Source organism: Staurois parvus, unplaced genomic scaffold (assembly GCF_062004578.1).
Source record: "Staurois parvus isolate SC_StPar_1 unplaced genomic scaffold, SC_StPar_1.0 ptg000053l, whole genome shotgun sequence".
Taxonomy (NCBI): domain Eukaryota; kingdom Metazoa; phylum Chordata; class Amphibia; order Anura; family Ranidae; genus Staurois; species Staurois parvus.
In genome coordinates this window covers 2,767,537-2,790,830 of record NW_028317849.1, presented here as the reverse complement: position 1 = coordinate 2,790,830, position 23,294 = coordinate 2,767,537, and the positions used below count along the sequence as shown (strand labels likewise).

The 23,294-nt window shown below is 43.5% G+C and overlaps 1 protein-coding gene across 4 annotated transcripts in view; it reads right to left on the bottom strand.

Moving 5' to 3' along the window:
* The window catches only part of LOC149470074 (survival motor neuron protein 1-like), a 38,512-nt gene extending 21,678 nt beyond the window's left edge, over nt 1-16,834 (bottom strand). Inside the window, exons 1-2 of one of the 4 annotated variants that reach the window (XM_089667200.1) lie at nt 16,643-16,834; nt 4,084-4,155 (exon numbers count right to left, since the gene is read on the bottom strand). In XM_089667200.1, coding sequence (XP_089523326.1) covers nt 4,084-4,155; nt 16,643-16,690 — 120 coding nt within the window. In that variant the 5' untranslated portion in view covers nt 16,691-16,834. Of the gene's footprint in view, nt 1-3,883; nt 4,036-4,083; nt 4,156-16,642 lie in introns of all 4 variants that reach the window. The other 3 variants (XM_089667220.1, XM_089667214.1, XM_089667207.1) reach the window with 3 other exon arrangements.
* Nucleotides 16,835-23,294: the final 6,460 nt, after the last annotated feature.

The window sequence follows — 23,294 nt, the reverse complement described above, 5'->3', positions numbered from 1 at the left end:
AAGTAGCATTTAGGGGATCAAGCCCTAAAGCTAAGTAACATAGGTTACCTTCTGTGAAAATCACATGACAAAATGATTCAGAGAGGTGGAAGGAACCACAGCGGCCAGAAGGAGAGCAGGTATTCCACACACCCAGAAGTGTAGAATACTTGCATCTGCTGGAGTGCAGAGAAACAGACTTTTCACTACACAAGCTGCCAGAAAGAGAATTATATAAATGCCTATTTTACAGGTGACCTGTTTTGTAAAAGAGACCCTGTGGTGACACTCTAGGACTGGTTAAAGTGATTTCGAACCAAATTTCCCTGGAATGAGAAAGCAAAACTTTGTTTCAGTAAGGTGTTACTGGTTAACAGAGGCATTTTCTCATTAAAAAGCGATATTAAACCCAAAAATGTAATATATTGCAGCTAATAAATCATTATACAGTGCATCCAGAAAGTATTCACAGCACTTAACTTTTGCCACATTTTGTTATGTTACAGCCTTATTCCAAAATTGATTACATTAATTTTTTTCCTCAACATTCTACAAACAATGCCCCATAATGACAACATGAAAGAAGTTTGTTTTGAAATCTTTGCAATTTATTAAAAATAAAAAACGAAAAAAAAAACATGTACATAAGTATTCACAGCCTTTGCCATGACACTCAAAATTCAGCTCTGGTGCATCCTGTTCCCACTGATCATCCTTGAGATGTTTCTACAACTTGATTGGAGTTCACCTGTGGGAAATTCAGTTGATTGGACATGATTAGGAAAGGCATAAACCTGTATATATAAGGTGCCACAGTTAACAATGCATGTCAGAGCACAAATCAAGCCATGAAGTCCAAGGAATTGTCCGTAGACCTCTGAGACAGGATTGTATCAAGGCACAGTTCTAAAGAAGGGTACAGAAAAATTTCTGCAGCATTGAAGGCCCCAATGAGCACAGTGGTCTCCATCATCTGTAAATGGAAGAAGTTTGGAACCACCAGGAATCTTCCTAGAGCAGGCCACCCGGCCAATATGAATGATCGAGGGAGAAGGGACTTAGCCAGTGAGGTAACCAAGCACCCAATGGTCACTCTGAAAGAGCTCCAGCGTTTCTCTGTGGAGAGAGGATAACCTTCCAGAAGAACAACCATCTCTACAGCACTCCACCAATCAGGCCTGTATGGTAGAGTGCCCAGGCGGAAGCCACTCCTCAGTAAAAGGCAAATGGCAGCCCGCCTGGAGGGTGCCAAAAGGCACCTGAGGGACTCTCTGGTCTGATGAAACAAAAATTTAACTCATTGGCCTTAATGCCAAGCGTCATGTCTGGAGGAAACCAGGCACCGCTCACCACTTGGCCAATACCATCCCTATAGTGAAGCATGATGGTGGCAGCATCATGCTCTGGGGATGTTTTTCAGCGGCAGGAACTGGGAGACTAGTCAGGATCGAAGGAAAGATGAATGCAGCAATGTACAGAGACATACTTGATGAAAACCTGTTCCAGAGCGCACTGGACCTTAGACTGGGGCGATGGTTCATCTTTCAACATGACAATGACCCTAAGCACACAGCCCACATAACAAAGGAGTGGCTACAGGCCAACTCTGTGAATGTCCTGGGGTGGCCCAGCCAGAGCCCAGACTTGAACCCGATTGAACATCTCTGGAGGGATTTGAAAATGGCTGTGTACCAACGCTCCTTATCCAACCTGATGGAGCTTGAGAGGTACTGCAAAGAAGAATGGGAGAAATTGCCCAAAATAGGGGTACCAAGCTTGTAGCATCGTACTCAAAATGACTTGAGGCTGTAATTGGTGCTAAAGGCGCTTCAACAAAAGTATTGATTAAAGGCTGTGAATACTTATGTACATGTGTGTTTTTTTTTCATTTTTAATAAATTGCAAAGATTTTAAAATGAACTTCTTTCACATTGTCATTGTGGGATATTGTTTGTAGAATATTGAGGAAAAACATGAATTTAATCCATTTTGGAATAAGGCTGTAACATAACAAAATGTGGCAAACGTTAAGCGCTGTGAATACTTTCTGGATGCACTGTATGTGGTGGCTGCATTCCTTTTCTTTTTTTATGCTTTTTCCCCCCTCTGTTTTCACGTGATGATCTGACCAGTAACATACCTCCTGTATTAGAGTGCCCCCACTCTGGATGAATGAGCACAGGAGGCACAGCAGGCAGCATTGCCAGTCTTGGAGGAGGGGAGTGTTAAATGTATTGGTAGATTTAAAAACAGTAACTAATTGAAGCCAAACTCCAGTTCACACTTTATAATCAGTTACAGCAATCAGTTATTTCCTTTGGGATAAGGCCCCTTTCACACGGATGGACCAATTGGGTCCAACTGTCCATTTTTCAGGCGGACCTGATCGGACCATCCATTGTTCTCTATGTAGAGGTGAATGTAAGCAGACATGTGTCCATTTACAACCACCGGCATCCGATCCTCTAAAAAGAGATGGATAAGGGATCCATTCCCCCTCTGCCTAGTGGATAGGATTGAATGACAGCTAGATGTAAAGGGACAGGCGTACAAGTGGAGCAGACATGGACATGTCATCTGCCTGCTCAGCGGGGATCAGTGGGTCAGATCCCCCATTGAGCAGGTGGGTCTGCTTGGCAGAGTACGCCCATGTGAAAGGGGCCTAGAGGTTTCACATGAATAAATAAAAGCTGATCATTTTAACTACCCCTGCCAGTGTTAAATGGTTTGTCTCATCCATGTAAGCTAATACATTCTGCTGGAGGGCTTGAGCTTTTGAAAAACTGACTTGCTAGATGGATCACCAGATGAAAATAGAAGAAAGCCTAAAAAAGGGAAAATAATGGAGCCATCATATCTAAGAATCGGTAAGCTGCAATTTATTAACTGTTTGCTTTTGGGTTTAATACTGCTTTAACCAGTCAAACCAAGAAATCTTCTATAAATGGCCCCAAGACCCATTGTTAAAGTGCAGTCTCTCTGCTTATAACTAAATACAGACTAAACTAATTTAAAGAGAACCAGTAACACTCTCAATCTGCAATGCTAAACAGACTGTCACTTTGCTCATTCAGTCTCTTCCCCCAACCTTCTAAAATATTGACCTTCCCTGCACTCCCCTGCTCTGCAGTCCTAACTCTTACTATGTAAGCTTCATTTGTCATGATGTTCCAGCTTACACAGGCTAGAAAACATAGTCCCCCTGTTCAGGTAACAGCCTTCGGAACTGGCGACTGCCCGCTCAGTCCTGAGCACTGCATACTTGGAAGAGGTTTCATGCCCCCCCTATGCTTGGAAGCTTTGGATATTTACAATATATATTATAAAGCATATATATTTATAAAGCAGTGGAACAGTGGGGAAGCATGGTGAAGGTAAATATAAGTGAGATCTGGAAGCTAGTAAGAGACTGTCACTTCACCCTTATGGGGACATATTCTCCTTAGGTTGTTATAACATGGCACTCTTTAATCTCAGAGATAGGTGTGAGTGCTGTCATTCACTTATATTCTTTCCATGTCAGTGCAGACAGTTCCATTAGCTTTTCTCTGTTAGGGTCCTCATGTCTGTCAGTGCAGACATGTCAGTCCAGTGTCAGTCTGTATGGTCTTTATAGAGGAAGACTTGTCTCCTGCCTGTGTTCAAGGTTAATATCTGGGCTACCAAACAGAATAAAATGTTCAGTTAATAAAACCTTTTGTTTTCTTTAATATGATCCTAACAGCAGATTTAGGATTTTGAATGTGTCTTTGTGGCACTGAGCTCAGGCAGGATGACCTTACAGTCCAACCCTCAACTGACACCTCTGCTCTGAAAGGAATAATGCAGGTAAATAATAAAAAGACAAACAATTACTGTGCAGTAATGCTTTACAATTATAACAAATCAAACAGTAGAGGTTTACCTTAATATCAATGCCCAGCGGCACTGTGACTGTCCCTCTTTATACTTCAGAAAAACAGGTTTCTATTTCAACCACTGGGCGGACACTATTACCAAGCTTAACAAGTGTTACTGCTGTCACACTGGGATATCAAATTTGAAAAAAAGGTTCCCCTAAAAAAAAGGGACATAGAAATACAACTATGTAGTAGGTATAGGTACCTGGAAAGACTGGACAGCCTTTTCATAGGATTTAATAAGAGCAGCATCGTCCCACTCATCAATATCTTCACTCTGCAAGACCCGAGAGAAGATATTTCAGGACACATGCATTTCCCGTCACCAGCATCCACACTTCTCACCTTTTATGCAAACACTACTATGTACACATCTCACAAGCTTAGTCTACACAGCCATTGGGACACATACTTCATATCACCTCCTGCGGCATTCTTCCAACGCTCACTCTATGAGACAAGAAATCCCACCTGTCATTAAGTTACAGCTGCATACATTTTGCAATAACCAGTCCCAGGTTTGTTTTACGTACATGTTGCAGTAGGATTCTTTTTCTGTACCTGCTAGAGCAGTGGTCTCCAAACTGCAGACTATGGGCCGGATGCGGCCCTTTATCGGTCTTTATTCGGCCCTATTCCTATCATTGATATGACGCATTATTTCTTCTACTGGCATCAACAATGAGGCACCATCCTTTCCATTGACACCAATGGTGGGGCATACTTACACTCACTGCCACCAACATTGGGGATTTTTCCTTCCACTGACATCAAGGATGGGGCATACTGATATAATGTTGGAACACTATTTCTCTTGCAGGTAGCAGCGATGAGGCAGTGTTCCTTCCAATGACACCAAATAATCATCATTATCCCTTCCACTGACACCAACGATGGGGCAAATATCCTTCCACAAGCACCTATGATGGGGCACTATTTCTTCCACTGACACCAATGATGCGGCACTATGCCTCCCACCGACACTAATGATGGGGCACTATGCTCCCACCGACACCAATGATCGGGCACTATTCCTCCCACCAACACTAATGATCGGGCACTATGCCTCCCACCGACACTAATGATGGGGCACTATGCCTCCCACCGACACTAATGATCGGGCACTATGCCTCCCACCGACACTAATGATCGGGCACTATGCCTCCCACCGACACTAATGATGGGGCACTATGCCTCCCACCGACAATAATGATGGGGCACTATGCCTCCCACTGACAATAATGATGGGGCACTATGCCTCCCACCGACAATAATGATGGGGCACTATGCCTCCCACCGACAATAATGATGGGGCACTATGCCTCCCACTGACACCAATGATGGGGCACTATGCCACCCACCGACACCAATGATGGGGCACTATGCCACCCACCGACACCAATGATGGGGCACTATGCCACCCACCGACACCAATGATGGGGCACTATGCCACCCACCGACACCAATGATGGGGCACTATGCCACCCACCGACACCAATGATGGGGCACTATGCCTCCCACCGACACTAATGATTGGGCACTATGCCTCCCACCGACACTAATGATGGGACACTATTCCTCACACTGACACTAATGATGGGACACTATTCCTCCCACTGACACCAATGATGGGACACTATGCCTCCCACTGACACTAATGATGGGGCACTATTCCTCCCACTGACACCAATGATGGGGCACTATGCCTCCCACTGACACTAATGATGAGGCATTATTCCTCCCACTGACACCAATGATGGGGTACTATTCCTGCCATTGACACTAATGATGGGGCACTATGCCTTCCACAGACACTAATGATGGAGCACTAACCCTCTGACACCAATAAAGGGGCACTATTCTTTACATTGACACCAATGATGGGACACTATTCCTCCCACTAATTCCAATGATAAGACACTATTCCTCCGACTAATGCCAATGATGGGGCACTATTTCTCCTTTTGACCACAGGCACTGTCATTTTTTTAAATTTTCATCCAAGCCCAAGGCATTTTCTACTCCCACTGGCCACAGTTCGGCCCTCCTATAATCTAAAGGACAAGACATTGGCCCCTTTGTTTAGAAAGTTTAGAGTTCCCTGTGCTTTATCATGCTGGAAGAAGGGGGCCTACCTGTAGTGTTTGTCAGCCTGTTTGTATATACATGTGATGCTGGGACTATGAGAAGTGCCTGAAGGGAACTAAGTGCCAGAGGTTTCTATATGGACTGCTGCTGTAGGGTCCTAGATATACTGACTATTTCCTGTTACCTCCATGTAGAGCTGCACCTTGTATAGATAGGTTTTTCTTGCATGCATGATGATGCCATTCTTCTATGGCTTCGCTCGTGGACTGAACAAGAACATCTATTACAATAAGTTGAAATGCTTGTTATAGCACACCAGAATGTTCCAACACCCTGGAATATCTTTGACTACTGATAGTTCTGTAATCTACAAACAACAGACTATGAACTTTTCATCTGAGAGCGCCTAATATTTCCGTAAGGTTGAGCAAATGTCTGACCACCTCCTGCTCAGCGAGACTAAGCTATAACAATTATTTTTTGAGAAAATGGTTATTTTTTTTTGCAGCAAGAGCTGGTTGGAGCTGAAAAAATGATCATTATAACAAAAAACATGTTATACCTCGAGTATAATGTCTTGTTAAAATACTTTTAAATGTGTGTGCCACAGGTGGCTATGGTAAAAAGCCTTTTTTTAGGCAGGTATCATTGCTAATCAATTACCATACAAACTGATATTATTGTATTAAATAAAATATTAGACATAATTTAAGACGTGACCAGCTCACCCATCTGCTTGCTCTAATAACATTTTCAGGTTGCACAATCCCTCTGCTTTAACATGTAAATACAGCATATTTCTGAAGACTGATCAGCACTCCCAGACTAAGTAAAATCCAAGGTTTTATTGAATCCTTAAAATCAAAGCACACAAGTTCTGCATTCCTGTTAGGCCCCTTTCACACAGACATTCCGATCAGGTCAACCTGCCCATTTTTCAGGCGGACCTGATCAGACCCTCTATTCTCCTCTATGGAGCGGCGGGTGTAAACGGACATATGTCTGTTTACACCCACCGGGATCCAGTCTGATCCGATCTGCCAAAAGGAGACAGATGGGTTCTGTTCCCCTTCTGTCCCTCGGATCGTATGGTAGTCGGACGGAAACAGACAGGTGGTCCGTTTCCATCCGACCGCTCATAGAGGACACCAAGCTATGTCCGTGTCCACTCTGCACAAGCGGCGCAGACACAGACCTGTCATCCGCTTGTTCAGCAGGGATCAGCAGACAGATCCCCCCCTGAGCAAGTGGATCCGCTGATGGGTCCACCACGTGTGAAAGGGGACATAAGCGTAAGGGGTTTTAAACTGTGTGGATTTCTATCACATTTGATCCAGACTCCCTTAACAAAAAAATGAAGTCCTAGGCCTATACACCACCACCTTGCAGCAGCAAATGGAGGGGAGAAATTCTAAGGCTGGGGGAAATAGCAGGCAGCAGAAAAAGAAGTGTACAATTCTATGGCCATAGGCTACCAACCCTTCCCCAAATAAACATTCCTTTATTGGTTTTAAATACAGTATATCAGACGACGTGGAGTAGCTTTTGGGAGCTGGATTTTCTTTCACCTGGTGAACACATGGTGCTAAACGGCACAGGAGTTATTGAAGTGGCCATTTGCCTACAAGTGCTACCAATGCATCCTTTCCCTCTCAGACATGAATGATCATTTCTATGGCTCTCAATGTGGCCTTTTCTTCCTCTAGGGCACATAGCAGCCATGATTTTTGGCCTGCCAATACATCCTTTTTCACCTCCTCCTACTCTAGCATGCATAGTAGCCATATTTTCATTTGGCAAATTTCTTTCCATTGCAATCCGTCCAATATAATCTAGCTTACAATTCCTGGCTCGTGTTCTCCTCTTTTGTGCCTGGTAATGTGCAATTTTCCTCCTTCTCAAGGGCGCAGAACAGCCCACTTGTATGTCCAGCACTGCTCCTGTGCCATTTTTCTCTTCTTACCTTCAAACACTGTAATCTTTCCATATCTACTCCAAATCACTGCAAAAGAAACTGAAAAATGACTGCAGGGAAGGCTTTTTTAGGCTACATTCACACTTAGCTGAGCATTATTCTGGCTCAGAGAAGGAGCTGTCCTTCTCAGAAGGCTTAAAAAAAACAAAGGGGCGGGGTCACCCAGTGACATTACCCAGTGACCCCGCCCCTTAGTTTCCTTTAGCTTGCGGAAAGTGATAGCTCATTCTCTGAGCTATTGTAAAGAAAAATGTATCAGCTAAGTTTTTCCTATCGGCAAAATGCAGATAGAACTATTTTCAGCCGATATGTTTAGGCGGCCGAAAGTTTGGTGCATCCCTACGGTTTACTCTAATAGTGTTGTTTTCCAGAACTTGGGTTCCGATCTCAAACTCACGTAAAACTCATCCCTACTTATAAGTAGACAGCCTTTGCATTCAGGCCTTTGCATGAGGAACCCAGTATTGCTGGCACTCTGCAACCTGACACTGCATCTCCCTGTCACCCTGCACCCCCATACACCCCTCACTCTGGACCTCTTTGCCCCCCAGCACCCCTGACACTAAATCCAAACAACCCAGACAATAACACCTTTCTGCCAGGAAGAAACTCTTCTAACTCTTGCCACCCTTGCGGGGACATAAAGCTATTATGAATATTATGACCACTTCCTTTTCCCTTTATTGCGAGGTCACCAACCCGTCAATCGGGATCTACCTGTTGATCGCAGGCAGGTGATGAGTATGAGTAATTATGAACCTGGACAGGAGCAGGGCCGGAATTTACTGGAACAGATCCCCTATATTTTCCTCCTGCAGAAGCTGAAGGATGGCTTCTCCTCCTCTCCTTCCTGAAGGCATTCAGCCGCTGCAGGGCGAAAATACAGGGGATCAGTTCCAGTACACGCCGCCTCACCTGTCCAGGTTCTCCTTCCTTCTGCCGTACAAGATCCCCTGTGTGCTTCCCCTGTGTTTACTATGCTTTAGTTTTTTAACGAACAGGGAGACAGTGCAAAGCTCTTCTTTTTTATTTATTCTCTGCAGCTGAGCCCACAGAGATGGAGGTTCTCCTTTCTCCGTTTCAAAAGTGAGACATCAGGAGTCTGTTTAGACACGATATTTTACCAAAGCCCCCTAAAATGGCTGTAAAAAATTGTAAAAAAAAATAAAAAACTACTGACACCATCCACTGCCCTGCTCACACCAACTACTGCTATACCAACTATATCTCTGAGCATGTCATTTGGCCTACTTGTACTGGCTCCCTTGCACCTGTGGTCCACCAATGATGAAGTGGGAGGATCCCTTGTCTGGAATACAGAAGCTGCTATAACCCAGGCACTGATTGTGTTCCATGACTGTGTCTCTGTAGCAGAAGGCAGCAGGAAGTGCAGTAAATGTGGTTTGCACAATTTCGGCAAATATGGTGGGTGGAAATGCATCAGCTGGAAGACGTATTGCAACTACACCACCATCCTGATACTACATCACTACACTGCTAGTGTCCAGACAACTGAAGGTAGCCTACATGTAACCCATGGCCTCTGAATACAAGTCTTATGTCCTGTACAGTTAAGATATAAAAATCTAATATACTGTAGCTTAGCAATCCTTGTGATAACTGCATTAGTTTTCTCTTTTTAGTCTTTCATTTTCGCCTGTTGATTTGGCCAGTAAGACTTATTTGTCAACTTTCCTTAACAGACCAAGCTATCCAGCAAAAGTGGCAGTAAGAGGGTTGAGACAAACCATTCAACAATGATAGTGCAAAGAAAGGTCAGATTTGATTAACACTGAGTGATAGGCAACCTTCAGTAGATTAGCACTATGTATTAGGCAGCTTTTGGTATATGAACACTAAGTGGTAGGTGGCCTTCATTACAGCCCCTCATTTCTGGTTGCTCCAGCCGTGACGATAATGCAGGTGGATCAACCCCCAAACGGAGGGTCCCTCTCATTTTTCCAATGACAAAGCTGAATATCATAAATTAAATAAACACAGCTCAAGCTAGGGACAAGTAGTCCATCATAAATGCTTTTACATTTCATTAACAGAAGATCATAAAACTTCTAGCAGTATCATAAATCCTGCTTAGCCATAGTCTACACAGTCTGTCAAGCCAGTCATAAATGACTACATGGACGCAGTAAAACCCATTAGCAGGATGAATCCTAATCCAGGCCTGTTACCAACAGTTGTTAAGGGCCTGCCTGGTATGCAATTCCACAATGCACATCTTTTACACTGGAATTAGTGAAATACACCAGAGTTAAGTTTGATATCATTTACATAATTAAAGTTATCACTGAGCTTAGTTAATAATGTGTTTACACAAATGTAGAAATTACCAACCAGTTCAAGATAAAAACATGACTATGCTATAATGTACAGAGGCTAACTGGTGATAGTACACATTCTAAAAGATATATACATCCAATCTATATCATGTTTAGTCTCTATCAAATTATAATGTTATGCTATGCCATTGCCAATATGCTATGACAATGCCATATATTGGTTGTCAGACTGTAAATCCTGGTTCTACAAAAATATGGATACATTTACAAATCTGGCCTATGTGGAGGATCTTCTAAAAATCACTGCCTACATCCTACAAACATCCACAAACACTTTGATTGGATATGTCATTTCTGTACACGCCTTCCTCCTCAGGGACCAGGAGAGATGGGCCGTATCTGCAGCACATGAGCTCTCAATTTTCCATCAAAACAATCCCAGATTGCTAAGATTTAATTATTAGAGCTAGTGACCTTAATGCAACAGACTGGAAAGCTGATTGGACTCTGCTGGAACCAAAGACCAGGGGAACTTTTTAAAGTGTTACTAAACCCACACAGTAAAAATAGCTCTGTACATGCAGTAAAGCATGCTTGTTATACTCACTGTGGAACCTAAGGGGTAATCCTCTGCATTGTTTAAAAAGACTGGTTTATCCTGTATTCTCCGATCTTCCCCTTCTCCCACAGTCCCCAATCCATCTGCTGATAATAAAGAGCTTTAGGAGTCACTCTGCAAATGCTCAGTATGGTGTATATTGCTAGAGAGACTTTTTCTTCTTTGGGAGGGTGCATGTAATCGGCACAGGGCCAATCAACACTGTCCAGAGGGTCAGGGGTTATGCAGCCTCACAGGACAGGGACAGGAGAATGAAAACTCCTCCTACAAGCTTTAACCAGTGCTCAGCTGGACACTTAAAGAAGTCTCAAGACTGCTATACACTGCTGATGAGAAAAGGTATTTAGCAGTCTCCATTTACTAAAATAATTGCATTTCCATGTGCTGTGTACTGTGGGAGACCAGATTTAGTGAATGCAGAGTCCTGGGTTTAGTAACACTTTAAAGTACTTTTATGTTTAAATAAAATTGTAAATTGATTCTCTAAATGTTCTAAATAAGAACTCTAAATACGTTTTGCCTCTTCAAAGAATGTTACCATATGTTAAACTCTGTTTCATCCCTGCCTAGAGTGACAGTGAGTATCACAGACATTTTAATTCCCAAAGGTTAGAATTGCTACAACGGATACTGTTAACAGTGCATGTTTCTGCTAAAAAATGTGGTGGCCTATTAATGTGCTTATAATGATTTCTGTAATTCACTGTATTGTAAGTGACAGTTTGATGAATCTTTGATGTTGGAAAATATGGATGAACAAAAACCTAAAATTAGGATGCAGAAAAAGCCGCCGGTAGCAGCTACTGTTTATGTATGTAAAGGGTTAACTGTGAAGTTAACTAACCCCAGTGGTGATCATCCAATCTGCTGGCACTTAGTTACTGTCCCATGAATTAGAAAATCCCTGAAAAGTGAGGCTGACAATGTCATCATCACACCAGCCATATTACAAATGATACATACAGTAAGTGAACAGGTAGCAAGTGACTGAAGGAGGCTGGAGATTAGCATTTGCTGCAAATTTAGGGGATGAATTGCTACAGAGATCAGTGATGGCTTCTTTCTAAACTCATCTAGTACTGGTTACAAATGGTTACAAATGTGTAAATACATGAATAGCTATGGCCTGACCAGTAGTTTCCCAGCTTTTTTGGAATTGGGGTTGTATGCTCAGGTGTCCATACATGATACAATCATGTAAACCTTACTACCTGCATGTTAGTATTTATGCATTTGACTTCATGTAAATATATTGGGGCTGACTTACTAAAACTGGTAAGTGCAAAATCTGATGCAGCTCTGCATAGAAACCAATCAGCTTCTGTTTTTTTTTTTTTTTTTTAATCAAAGCTTAGTGTTACTAAACCCAGGGCTCTGCATTCACTATATCTGGTCTCCCACAGTACACAGAATATGGAAATTCAATTATTTTAGTAAATATATACTGCTAAATCAGCAGTTAGAGCAGTCTTGTGAATTCCTTCAGTGTCCAGCTAAGCACTGGTTAAAGCTTGTATAAGGGGATTTCATTCATCCTGATTGTCCTATGAGGCTGCATAACCCCTGACCCTCTGTGTGGACAGCGCTGATTGGCCCTGTGCTGATTCCATGTACTCTCCAAAGAACAAAAATCTCTCAAGAACATCAAACTGAGCACGTACAGCTTTCACCCAAGGATCTGATCGATCAGAAGATGGATTGGGAACAGTAGACGGGGAGGATCAGAGAAGACGGGATCAAACAGCCTTTTTACACAATGCAGGGGATTAACACCTTAGGTTGCATGCTTTACTGCATTTACAGACTGATTTTACTGTAGTGGGTTTAGTAACACTTTAGAGCAGAACTTCCCTCTCTTAATAAACATTGACTATTTTTAATTCTTATGTAAATAGGTAGGAAAGCATATCATATTTAGTTATTAAATATTATTTAACCACTTGCCCTTCAGAGGATTTACCCCCCTTCCTGACCAGGCCATTTTTTGCGTTACGGCGCTGCATTACTTTAACTGACAATTGCGCGGTCATGCAACACTGCACCCAAATGAAATTTATGTCCTTTAGTTCCCACATATTGCGCTTTATTTCGGTGGTATTAGATCACCTCTGCATTTTTTATTTTTTGCATAATAAACAAAAAAAAAACCTGACAATTTTGAGAAAAAATACAATATTTTTTACTTTTTGCTATTAAACATGTCCAATAAAATAATTTTTAAAATCTAATTTTGTCATTAATTTAGGGCAAAATATATTCTGCAACAAAAAAATCCTAATACGTGTAAATTAATTGGTTTACGTGAAAGTTATAGTGTTTACAAATGGCGGTTTATACACTGGAATTTGTTTTCTTTTTACTAGTAATGGCAGCGATCTATAGCGGGACTGCGGCGGGCATTCGGACACTGGGGGCAACTGACTTGGTGTCACTGACATCCCCAGTGACACCAATACAGTGATCAGTTCTAATAAAAATCACTGACACTGTACTAATGGCACTGGGCAGGAAGGGGTTAACATGCGGGGTGATCAAAGGGTTAACTGTGTGCTGTTTTAAGATGAGACTGTGTCTGTGTTTTCCACTGTAAGCACACTGCTTTGTATGGCTCTGCTATGCAGTGTGCAGGAGCTGACAGGGGAGAGAACTGTATTATTTACATACAGTTCTCTCCCCCGTCAGACATACTCGGTGATCATTGGGTGCCAGCAAGTAATCAGCAGCCGGGACCTGGTGGTTGAAAACTGAGGCCACAAATGGTGGCGCAGGTTGCGCGCGCGCATATATATATATGTGATTTTGCGCACCCCTGCCGTCCTGTAGCAGTATTTCTGGAGGGGAAGCAGTTAAATGGTGTTTTTGTTTTGTGTTGCTGCAGTATAGTTCTGCTTTAATTGAACAAGTAGAAGTTAGAAGTTGATTGGCAACCATGCAACGCTGCACCAGATTTTGCACTCTCCAATTTTAGTAAATCAACCCCTTTGTCTCATACAGATCAGCCACTCCTTTCTACCTCTTGCCTTGTGAGCTGCCATTAGGTTACAACATACAGTTTGAGTGTGTGATCACTGGGCTTGAGAAAATGTGATTACTCCCACCTGCAGGAAGATAACTTTTTTTATGATAAACTGTATGGTTATACCACCACGTCCCCCCTCACTTCTTACCTGTATAGCTGGGTTATTCCCCAAAAGTATACTCACAAGCCTGGTGATCCAGCGATGTTCCCAACAGGTTCAGCTTATCACCGCACACACCCAATCCCATGCTGCCATCTTCTGCTGAGGTCACGGGGGGGAGGGGTCTAGCTCCTCTGGGTGGTGCAGTGGCCCGTGATGGGTAGTGGCTGACCATGGATCCTGATGGTGTGGTGTATGTGCTGTAGAGTACCCTGCAGTGTCCTGGGACTGGATACCCTTGTTAATGGTCAGGCAGGAACAGTACATGACATTCTGAACTAGACCAGAAATAAGGAAGTGCTGGGAGGGGACCCTAAGCCTGGGTTCACATATATACGGTGCAGTACATCGCATGTGATTCGCACAGGAACCGCACCACATTCCTGTGCAAATAGCATGCGATTTGTGTGCGGTGCGATTGGAGCACACGCACCAAAAAGGTGCAGGACCCTTTTTTTAGTCCGCACTAGAATCGGATTGCATGGGTAGTCACACCTATGCGATCCGATTCTGCACATCGCATGTGTTTTGCGGACTGCTTTCAGGGTGTTGTTAACATACACACTCGCAGCGGTTAGCATGAACGGGGTGCGACTCTGATGCGGTGCGGAATTCGCACAGAAAATTCAGTGAATGTCACACCGCATCAGTGTAAACCAGGGCTAAAGAAGGTATTCCCCCACCCCTCCAAAAAATTCTGATTCTGTTAAAGTACCATGTTGAACTAAACCCTCCCCTATTTGTAACAGCCAAGGAAAATGCTTTCTTAGCCTCTGTTTGATCTGCAATTGCCACGGTGCTGCACATGTGATCAGTTACAACACCAGTTATTTGTTGGCTTGACAGTTCAGATGAGAGCATAAGAAACTATGACAGTTTTCATTCATGGCATGAATTGAATGCAACTGTTTCAACTTTAAAATGGAACTAGGGGCAGCACAGTGGCTAAGTGGTTAGCACTTCCATCTGACAGTACTAGGGTCGTTGTTTCGAATCCCAAACATGGCACCACCTGCCTGGAGTTTGCATATTCTCCCTGTGCTTGAGTAGGGGTCCCACAATCCCACACTTGCATGCTTTCCTCCCACTCTCCAAAGACATGCTGGTAATAATTGGCCCTAGTATGTATGAATGTGAGTTAGGGACCTTAGATTGTACACCCCTTGAGGGTTAGGGACTGATGTGAATGTACAATATATATGTAAAGTGCTGCGTAAATTGACAGCGCTATGTAAGTACCTGAAATAAGTAAGTACCCGGCTAGATCACTTCATGCTGGATCCTTTTGCAGGTATAGCTATGTAAAACATTAAAAAATAAGTGCCTATACTGTTTACAGTCCAGTAATACACCATCTCACTCTGCTCTACACATGCTCAGTTGCTCTCTATTTTTTTGCTGACTTTGTAGCGGCCAATCTGCTGACCGCCTAAAGATTTACTGCTACTCAGGGGCTCTGGGCTTCAGCAAAATGGAAGCCTCTGGCAAAAAGAAACAGGAACAATGCTGGAGGCGATTTACAGCACACACTAGTTTTGTAGCATAATTATTAATGTGGAATGTATGTTCCTTGCTAAAGAACATTCTTTTTTATCAGTTGTTATGGGTAAAGTTCCGCTTTAAACACCATTGTTGTACATACATAATACTTGCCCAGTGATTAGCTAGTCAAGCACAACCAGGGGCGGACTGACAACTCATGGGGCCCCCGAGCAATAGGGGATCATAGGGCCCCTGTGTCCTTGCCCAAACTCAAAACACACCCAAAAAAGCCTATAAAAAGGTACCAAGGGCATTTCATTGGGCCCCCTACTGACCCTGGGCAGTGCCTGAGTGCTCTAATGGTCAGTCCGCCCCTGAGCACTACTTTGGCAATGTCATCCATAGGACTTAAATGGAAGGCAAACCACTACGTTGTGGAAGGTAACATTCACATGCCATGTAATCTGCTCCTTATAAGACATGGGAGGTGAATTATGGATCTGATGAAGCTGGATAATACATGGATCATTCATCCCCTCGGGCAATCTGCAGCATTTTAAAGGGAAACGAATGGAAATGTTGTGGAGTGGGGAGGCAGCGATGGAATTGTCACGGATGGTGATACAAGTGACAGTTGCCCAGAGTGGAGCCTGTCACGGAAAGGACTTTATAACCAATGATGATGGACTTCAGGAGCCATGAATTAGTTTACTCTCAGCCTCCACACTCTTGTTGCTAGGCAGACAAAAATCCATTTTTCTATTTGAAGCAGATGCCAAATTGTAGCATTTTTTTTTCCTCCAGATCAGCCAGGAGACGGTAGATGTCTCCTGATGTATCACCATTGTTTACAAGAAATAATCAGTGCCCCTCATTAATGGGACTCCTCCAGCAACATGGAATCCTTCCCACACACACCAACCCATACACTGTCTATGGCCATCTGATCACCAGGACCAGACACCTGTGTACACCAACCCTCAGGATCTCACCACACAGGGAACTGATCATCATATGCCTAGATGCACAAAAAATCCATACACGCCACATGAACGTCCATTCTCCCCCACACACACCATAGCCACCCCCCCGGTACATCACATGTACCGTCCGCTATTTGTCACCTGGGAGCTGTCCTTATGGTACACTATCTCCCTGTCACACGCTGCCATCCTCCGGTGTATTAGACCGTTCCCAGCCACCGGTACCCCATCCTTGCTCTGCAAACCCAGCAGCGAGGCTTTGTGGGAAATGTAGTCTTCTCCTTGTCACAGGCTCGGCACTGCAGCATCAGCACACATCTCCCAGAATCCACCGCGCCGACAGACCCACTCAGCACGTGACTGAACGCCTCAGCGCCCCCTGCTGCCGGCACAGAGAAATAATACAGAAAGCTGAACCCAGCAAAGAGGAACATCAAATATTGGCTGAACACAAGAGTCGTGTGCAGGGGCGGACTGACCATTTGGAAACTCGGGCACTGCCCGAGGGCCCGGGGTCAGTAGGGGGCCCCATGAGATGCCCCTGGTACCTTTTTCATAGGCTTTTTTGAGTTTGGGCAAGGACACAAGGGCCCCATGATCCCCTATTGCCCGGGGGCCCCATGAGTTGTCAGTCCACCCCTGGTTGTATGTATTCTTACTTCAATCTTAGTGTGCTGTGTGGATTTCTTCCAGGTCTGGGTAATAATCCAGTGTGCAACTGACTTTTTTTGTACAAGGTTCCTGTAATCAAGACCAGGCACTTTTGTTCTTAGGGCCCGTTCGCACTTGACTGTTTTTCAAACTCATGCCAAACGCCCCTATAGCGTTTGACAAACATTGGTCCGCCGCTCTGCAAACGTGACATGCGCGGTTTAGCGGCGTTTGCTAGACGTTAGCTAATCATTAAAAACGCCCCACAAACGCCTATAATGAAGTTTGAATGGTGTTACTGCTCCGCAAACGCCTCGCAACCGCACCGCAAATGCCGGCCGGGCGTTTGCGGAGTGGCACCATAGACTTGAATAGGCGGCTTCAACTCCTGACTCGACCAGAGGCGCTTGGTTTGCCGCAACACGACACTAACGCTCCCGTTTGAACAGCACCATGTGCTGCAATGTGCAGAATTTTCCCAGGCGTTTGGGAAACGGTAAAAACGCTTTCCAAACGCGGCCTGTCGCTTGCTAAAAAGGGTAGTGTGAACGTAGCCTAAGGGCTCATTCACACTTGACTTTATTTCTAACTCTTACCAAATGCCCCTATAGTGCTTGAGAGGCGTTAAACAGGCGTTTGTGAAGCATTTTTAACGCACCCAAAATGCCCTATGCGCGATTTTAAGGTGTTTGATAGGCGTTTGGCAAGCGATAAAACCGCACCACAAACTCCTATAATGAAGTTAAATGGTATTAACGCTCCGCAACCACGTCGCATGTGCACCTCAAAAGCCTGCCAGGCACCATAGACTTGAATGGGAGGCTTCAACTCCTCCTGACTCAACCCGAGGCGTCAGTTTTGCCACGACGCGACTCTAACGCTTCCATGTGAACAGCACTCTGTGCTGCCATGTGCAGAATTTTTATAGGCGTTTGAGAAGCGTTAAAAGCACTTCCCAAATGCCTGTCATGTTTGCATACCTGTTTATGAGTGTTTAGAAGCGTTTTTAAAAGATAACCTCAGGAGACCTTCCCAAATGCCCAGAATGCACTGAAAAACAGTAAAAAATTAACTATTTCAGACATTTTGAAAGAAATAGAGAGAGCAGAAGCAGAGAGAGCAGTATGTGTTGAGATGACCTGTCTTTTCTGGTTGTATTCACTATGGATCCCATCATGAGCATAATGCAGCACGTTCTACCACTTTTTCCTTCATGCGAAACCTGGAAGTGACTGCGCTGGTGTACTGGGTCCATTTGAATACATGGAAAACGCTTTGATGCATTTCTGATGATGAAAAAAGGTTTTGGACAGCATCTGGACATGGAACATTTAAAAAAAAACCCTTCTAAATGCAAACGTTTATAAACGCGGTTAATCGCTCCTGAACGCAAGTTTGGTGCGTTAAAAAAAGCAACTGTAAATTTAACTGCCTGTAAATGACTATGTGCACATGGACACATAGGAAAACATTAGGGGGAGTTCAGGGGCTGCTGAAAAAAATGCTGAACAGCTCCTAAACGTCAGTACACGAGCCCTAAGTCTTGCACAGGGTGACAGGTCTTGTATCCACCCCCTCCTGTTTTTTGTTTTTTTTCCAGTAGTGGATGGAGACTGCTAGGTCTCTCTCTCTTCACAGGCTATGTACAGCACGGTGATGATTTCACCACTACAGTTATAGGGAAATATTTGGGTTTGTAGGCAGGTTGCCTACAGTGTATTGCTCTTTCAAGGTAGTCAGCTTACTAGCCTGGGGAAGGGTTAACTTCCAGCATTTCAGTTCCTGGGCTTTTGGCCCTGGGCCGGCCTCCCACCCCATGTAATACATAAATAGGGGGGAAAGGTCCAGTTCTGCAAGCCACCGCAGGAGCATGAGATCAAGGGAACCACAGTGGCTAAATGGTTAGCACTTCCGCCTGGCAGTACTAGGGTCACTGGTCCAAATCCCAACCATGGCACCACCTGCCTGGAGTTTGCATGTTCTCTCTGTGCCTGCGTGGGTTTCCTCCCAAACTCCAAAGACATACTGGTAGGTTAATTGGATCCTGTCTAAAGTGGCCCTAGTATGTGTATGTATGACTGTAAGTTAGGGACTTAGATTGTACACCCCTTGAGGGTTAGGGACTGATGTGAATATATAATATGTGTGTAAAGCGCTGTGTAAATTGACGGCGCTATATAAGTACCTGTAATAAATAAATAAGGGAACACACCACATCATGGAGTACAGGAACCATTAAAAACAAAAAGAAAGTGCAGCGCAAACAGATATATAAATATAAGTCTCTATAACATGAGAAAGAATCTACTGCAAAGAAAGCCAACAAGGAGTGATGAATAAGCTATCCAACAGCCAAAGTGCATATCCCACCACCAAGAAGCAAACCAGCCACTCATCTCAAGGATGTGACTCCTGAGCTAACAGGTAGGTCAAAACACACAGTACCTTATGGGGTAATTCACAGATGAGTTCACTATAACTGAAAGTCTGAACGCCGGACTCCATGGTGGCATTTGGAATGCATGTAAAGTCAAAAGGGCAACAGGATAGTGCTCTCCGTTTTAAAAAATGTATTGAAAGAAATAAAATCACACTTACAAAATCAGTACTGTCCACCAGTACAGGAAAGACAGCAATAAATCACAATACACAGCAGTGTTGGATGACCGTAAGTGATACCATTGGTTATGCTTCACCCCCCATAAATGGTACGTCCTGGGGCTGGACTTTGTCAGAGGGGATGGAACCAAGACTCACAAGTCAACTACTACCGATATCACCATGGGAACCAGACGCGATCCCCAGCTCATTCAAAAAAACTGATGTGACTTCAGCTCCCCGCCCCCTGCTTTTCAGAGCTGAGAGATCCTGGGTAAATTCTGCACTTTAAAGGGATGTAGGGGAAAGATGGGTGCAGATAAACAGGTACAACTTATGTGGGATTTGTTTCATCTCTGTGTATCACCTGGGGCCATTCACTTCACTGAGTATATGTAAGGGTTTACAAGTACTTTAAACATTGCTGAGCCTTGAACTCTGAATATTCCGCACCCCTGCACACTGTACATGTTCCTGACACCTGAATTTTGTACATTATGTATACATCTGTACATATATATATACACACTATATTGCCAAAAGTATTGGGCCAGCCCTCCAAATCATTGGATTCAGATGTTCCAATCACCTCCATGGCCGCAGGTGTATAAAATCAAGCATACTAAACAATATGGTAGTGTGACCAGAGCACCCCTACCCAAGGAAAGGAGGTTATTAAATGATCCACGCGGAGTAATATGGGTTCAAAGATTACAAACAGTATTTTATTCGATCACATGGATCATAGGGAGGTTAAACATGAGCACGGTGTACATATCAAACAAATAAAATCATTTTAAAAGCACTTGGCGTCCTCATTTCTGGGTCATTTTGGCAAATAGAGTACCATATAAGGCAATGTAAGGTAGTGGTGTGGCTTTGGTTCTAGGTTTCCATAGATCTCCAGCTTGTATCAGGATAAACCATATGTTCGGTAAGTATATTTTCAGTATGAGCCAGGGTGTGTAGAATAGCCTTCTGGCCCGTGGAAACTGGAACATAAAAATAGAAATAAATATATATGAAGATATAGGAGCTAATCACAGCTAAGCCCCACCAAACCTCCCTATAGAGTGGTCAGTGAGCACTTCATTACCTTCTCAGTTGTGAGCCTGTCATACCCGCTTCTCAATTGTGGAGACTTCCTGGGTAGCCACCCCAAGTGAAAAAAAGTCCACAGTACCAAATGATTCTGGGGATATATATAAAAATTATAATATGGATCACAAAGCATCAATTAAACCCTGAAAACAGAAACAAAATATGGGTATATTACCATCAATGAGGATCAAGAGGACTCCCGTCGACTTGAAATAGGATCAGGTCCTTGATGCTTGTTTAAAGATGCATATGGGGGTGGGAAGCCAGGTGGTCTCAATACGTAATTCCCAACACATATATTATGTATGTAGCAGGCCGTGAGTACCTGAGTCTATATACCCAATGAAGGGTTTCCAAAAATTACTCAATCTGAGAAAAATAAAGCGGTTTATATAGGATATGGCTTTGTCACAGCAAACAGTGCCTCAATAGGATTACATATGTATATGTATATATTTTTAATCCTCTGAAGAGGATTTCCAAAAAATTCCCCGAAAAAATAGGGTAAATTAGGCACATATAACATACCCTCTTAACTCCATATATGCTCTATGAGTCTAAACAGCAGTGAGCTAAAATAACTTGCCACCGGTGGAAGATATATTCCCATAGGGGATTGCCGTTTGCGGACCGCTGTAATAGTAGCCTTATGGTAGTTTTCAGAGGGCCTTGTGCCTTCCTAGCAGGGAGCTGTGACACCGCCGTTCCTTCCCACCTCGTGGGCGCCGCACCTTATGAAGACGCCGAGCGTAGTGACGTCGTTACGTTGACGCGTTTCGTCCGCCAATCACCGCAGACTTCGTCAGAACTGGGAGGGGACTTCATTCCTTTGCCTTATATAGTGCACTAATTGCATACCAGCGAGTCTCCATGTCGCCCTCTTGTGTTCAAAAAATATCACTACATTCAAAAAATCAAAAGTGAATTAAAAAGCATGTATTTAAATTTTAAATTGACTGCTGGCAATAAAGGAGAGGGACCATACTAAAGTGAACCAGACCATCTTTGAAAAGGATAATAGAGAAAAGTAATCATTGTAATTCAAGGGGTGGATCATCAAAACCCGGTTCAAGATCCTAATTTCAATAATATTCTAATTATTGTAAGAATTCAGTCTATAATAGGGAAAAGAGAGAGGGCCCCGGGGTTAGATTCATACTCTGTCCTGCTACATACATAATATATGTGTTGGGAATTACGTATTGAGACCACCTGGCTTCCCACCCCCATATGCATCTTTAAACAAGCATCAAGGACCTGATCCTATTTCAAGTCGACGGGAGTCCTCTTGATCCTCATTGATGGTAATATACCCATATTTTGTTTCTGTTTTCAGGGTTTAATTGATGCTTTATGATCCATATTATAATTTTTATATATATCCCCAGAATCATTTGGTACTGTGGACTTTTTTTCACTTGGGGTGGTTACCCAGGAAGTCTCCACAATTGAGAAGCGGGTATGACAGGCTTACAACTGAGAAGGTAATGAAGTGCTCACTGACCACTCTATAGGGAGGTTTGGTGGGGCTTAGCTGTGATTAGCTCCTATATCTTCATATATATTTATTTCTATTTTTATGTTCCAGTTTCCACGGGCCAGAAGGCTATTCTACACACCCTGGCTCATACTGAAAATATACTTACCGAATATATGGTTTATCCTGATACAAGCTGGAGATCTATGGAAACCTAGAACCAAAGCCACACCACTACCTTACATTGCCTTATATGGTACTCTATTTGCCAAAATGACCCAGAAATGAGGACGCCAAGTGCTTTTAAAATGATTTTATTTGTTTGATATGTACACCGTGCTCATGTTTAACCTCCCTATGATCCATGTGATCGAATAAAATACTGTTTGTAATCTTTGAACCCATATTACTCCGCGTGGATCATTTAATAACCTCCTTTCCTTGGGTAGGGGTGCTCTGGTCACACTACCATATTGTTTAGTATGCAATTCTTTTTGGGTTTATGGATCCACACTTACATGTTAAGTGAGTCGGAGATATGATTATGACACTAGCTATCAGTGTCATTATAGGTAGCTCCCTTTAGTCTATTTTTGTGGTATAAAATCAAGCACCTAGGCATGCAGACTGCTTCTACAAACATTTGTGAAAAAATGGGTCTCGGGCTCAGTGAATTCCATCCATGAAATTTCCTTGCTGCTAAATATTCCACAGTCAACTGTTAGTGGTATTATAACAAAGCGGAAGCAACTGGGAACAACAGCAACTCAGCCACATAGTGATGGGCCACGTAAAATGACAGAGCGCGGGCAGCGCATGCTGAAGTGCACAGTGCTCAGAAGTCACCAACTGTCTGCAGTCAGTAGCTAAAGACCTCCAAACTTCGTATGGCCTTCAGATTAGCACAACAGTGCGAAGAGAGCTTCATGGAATGGGTTTCCATGGCCGAGAAGCTGCATCCAAGCC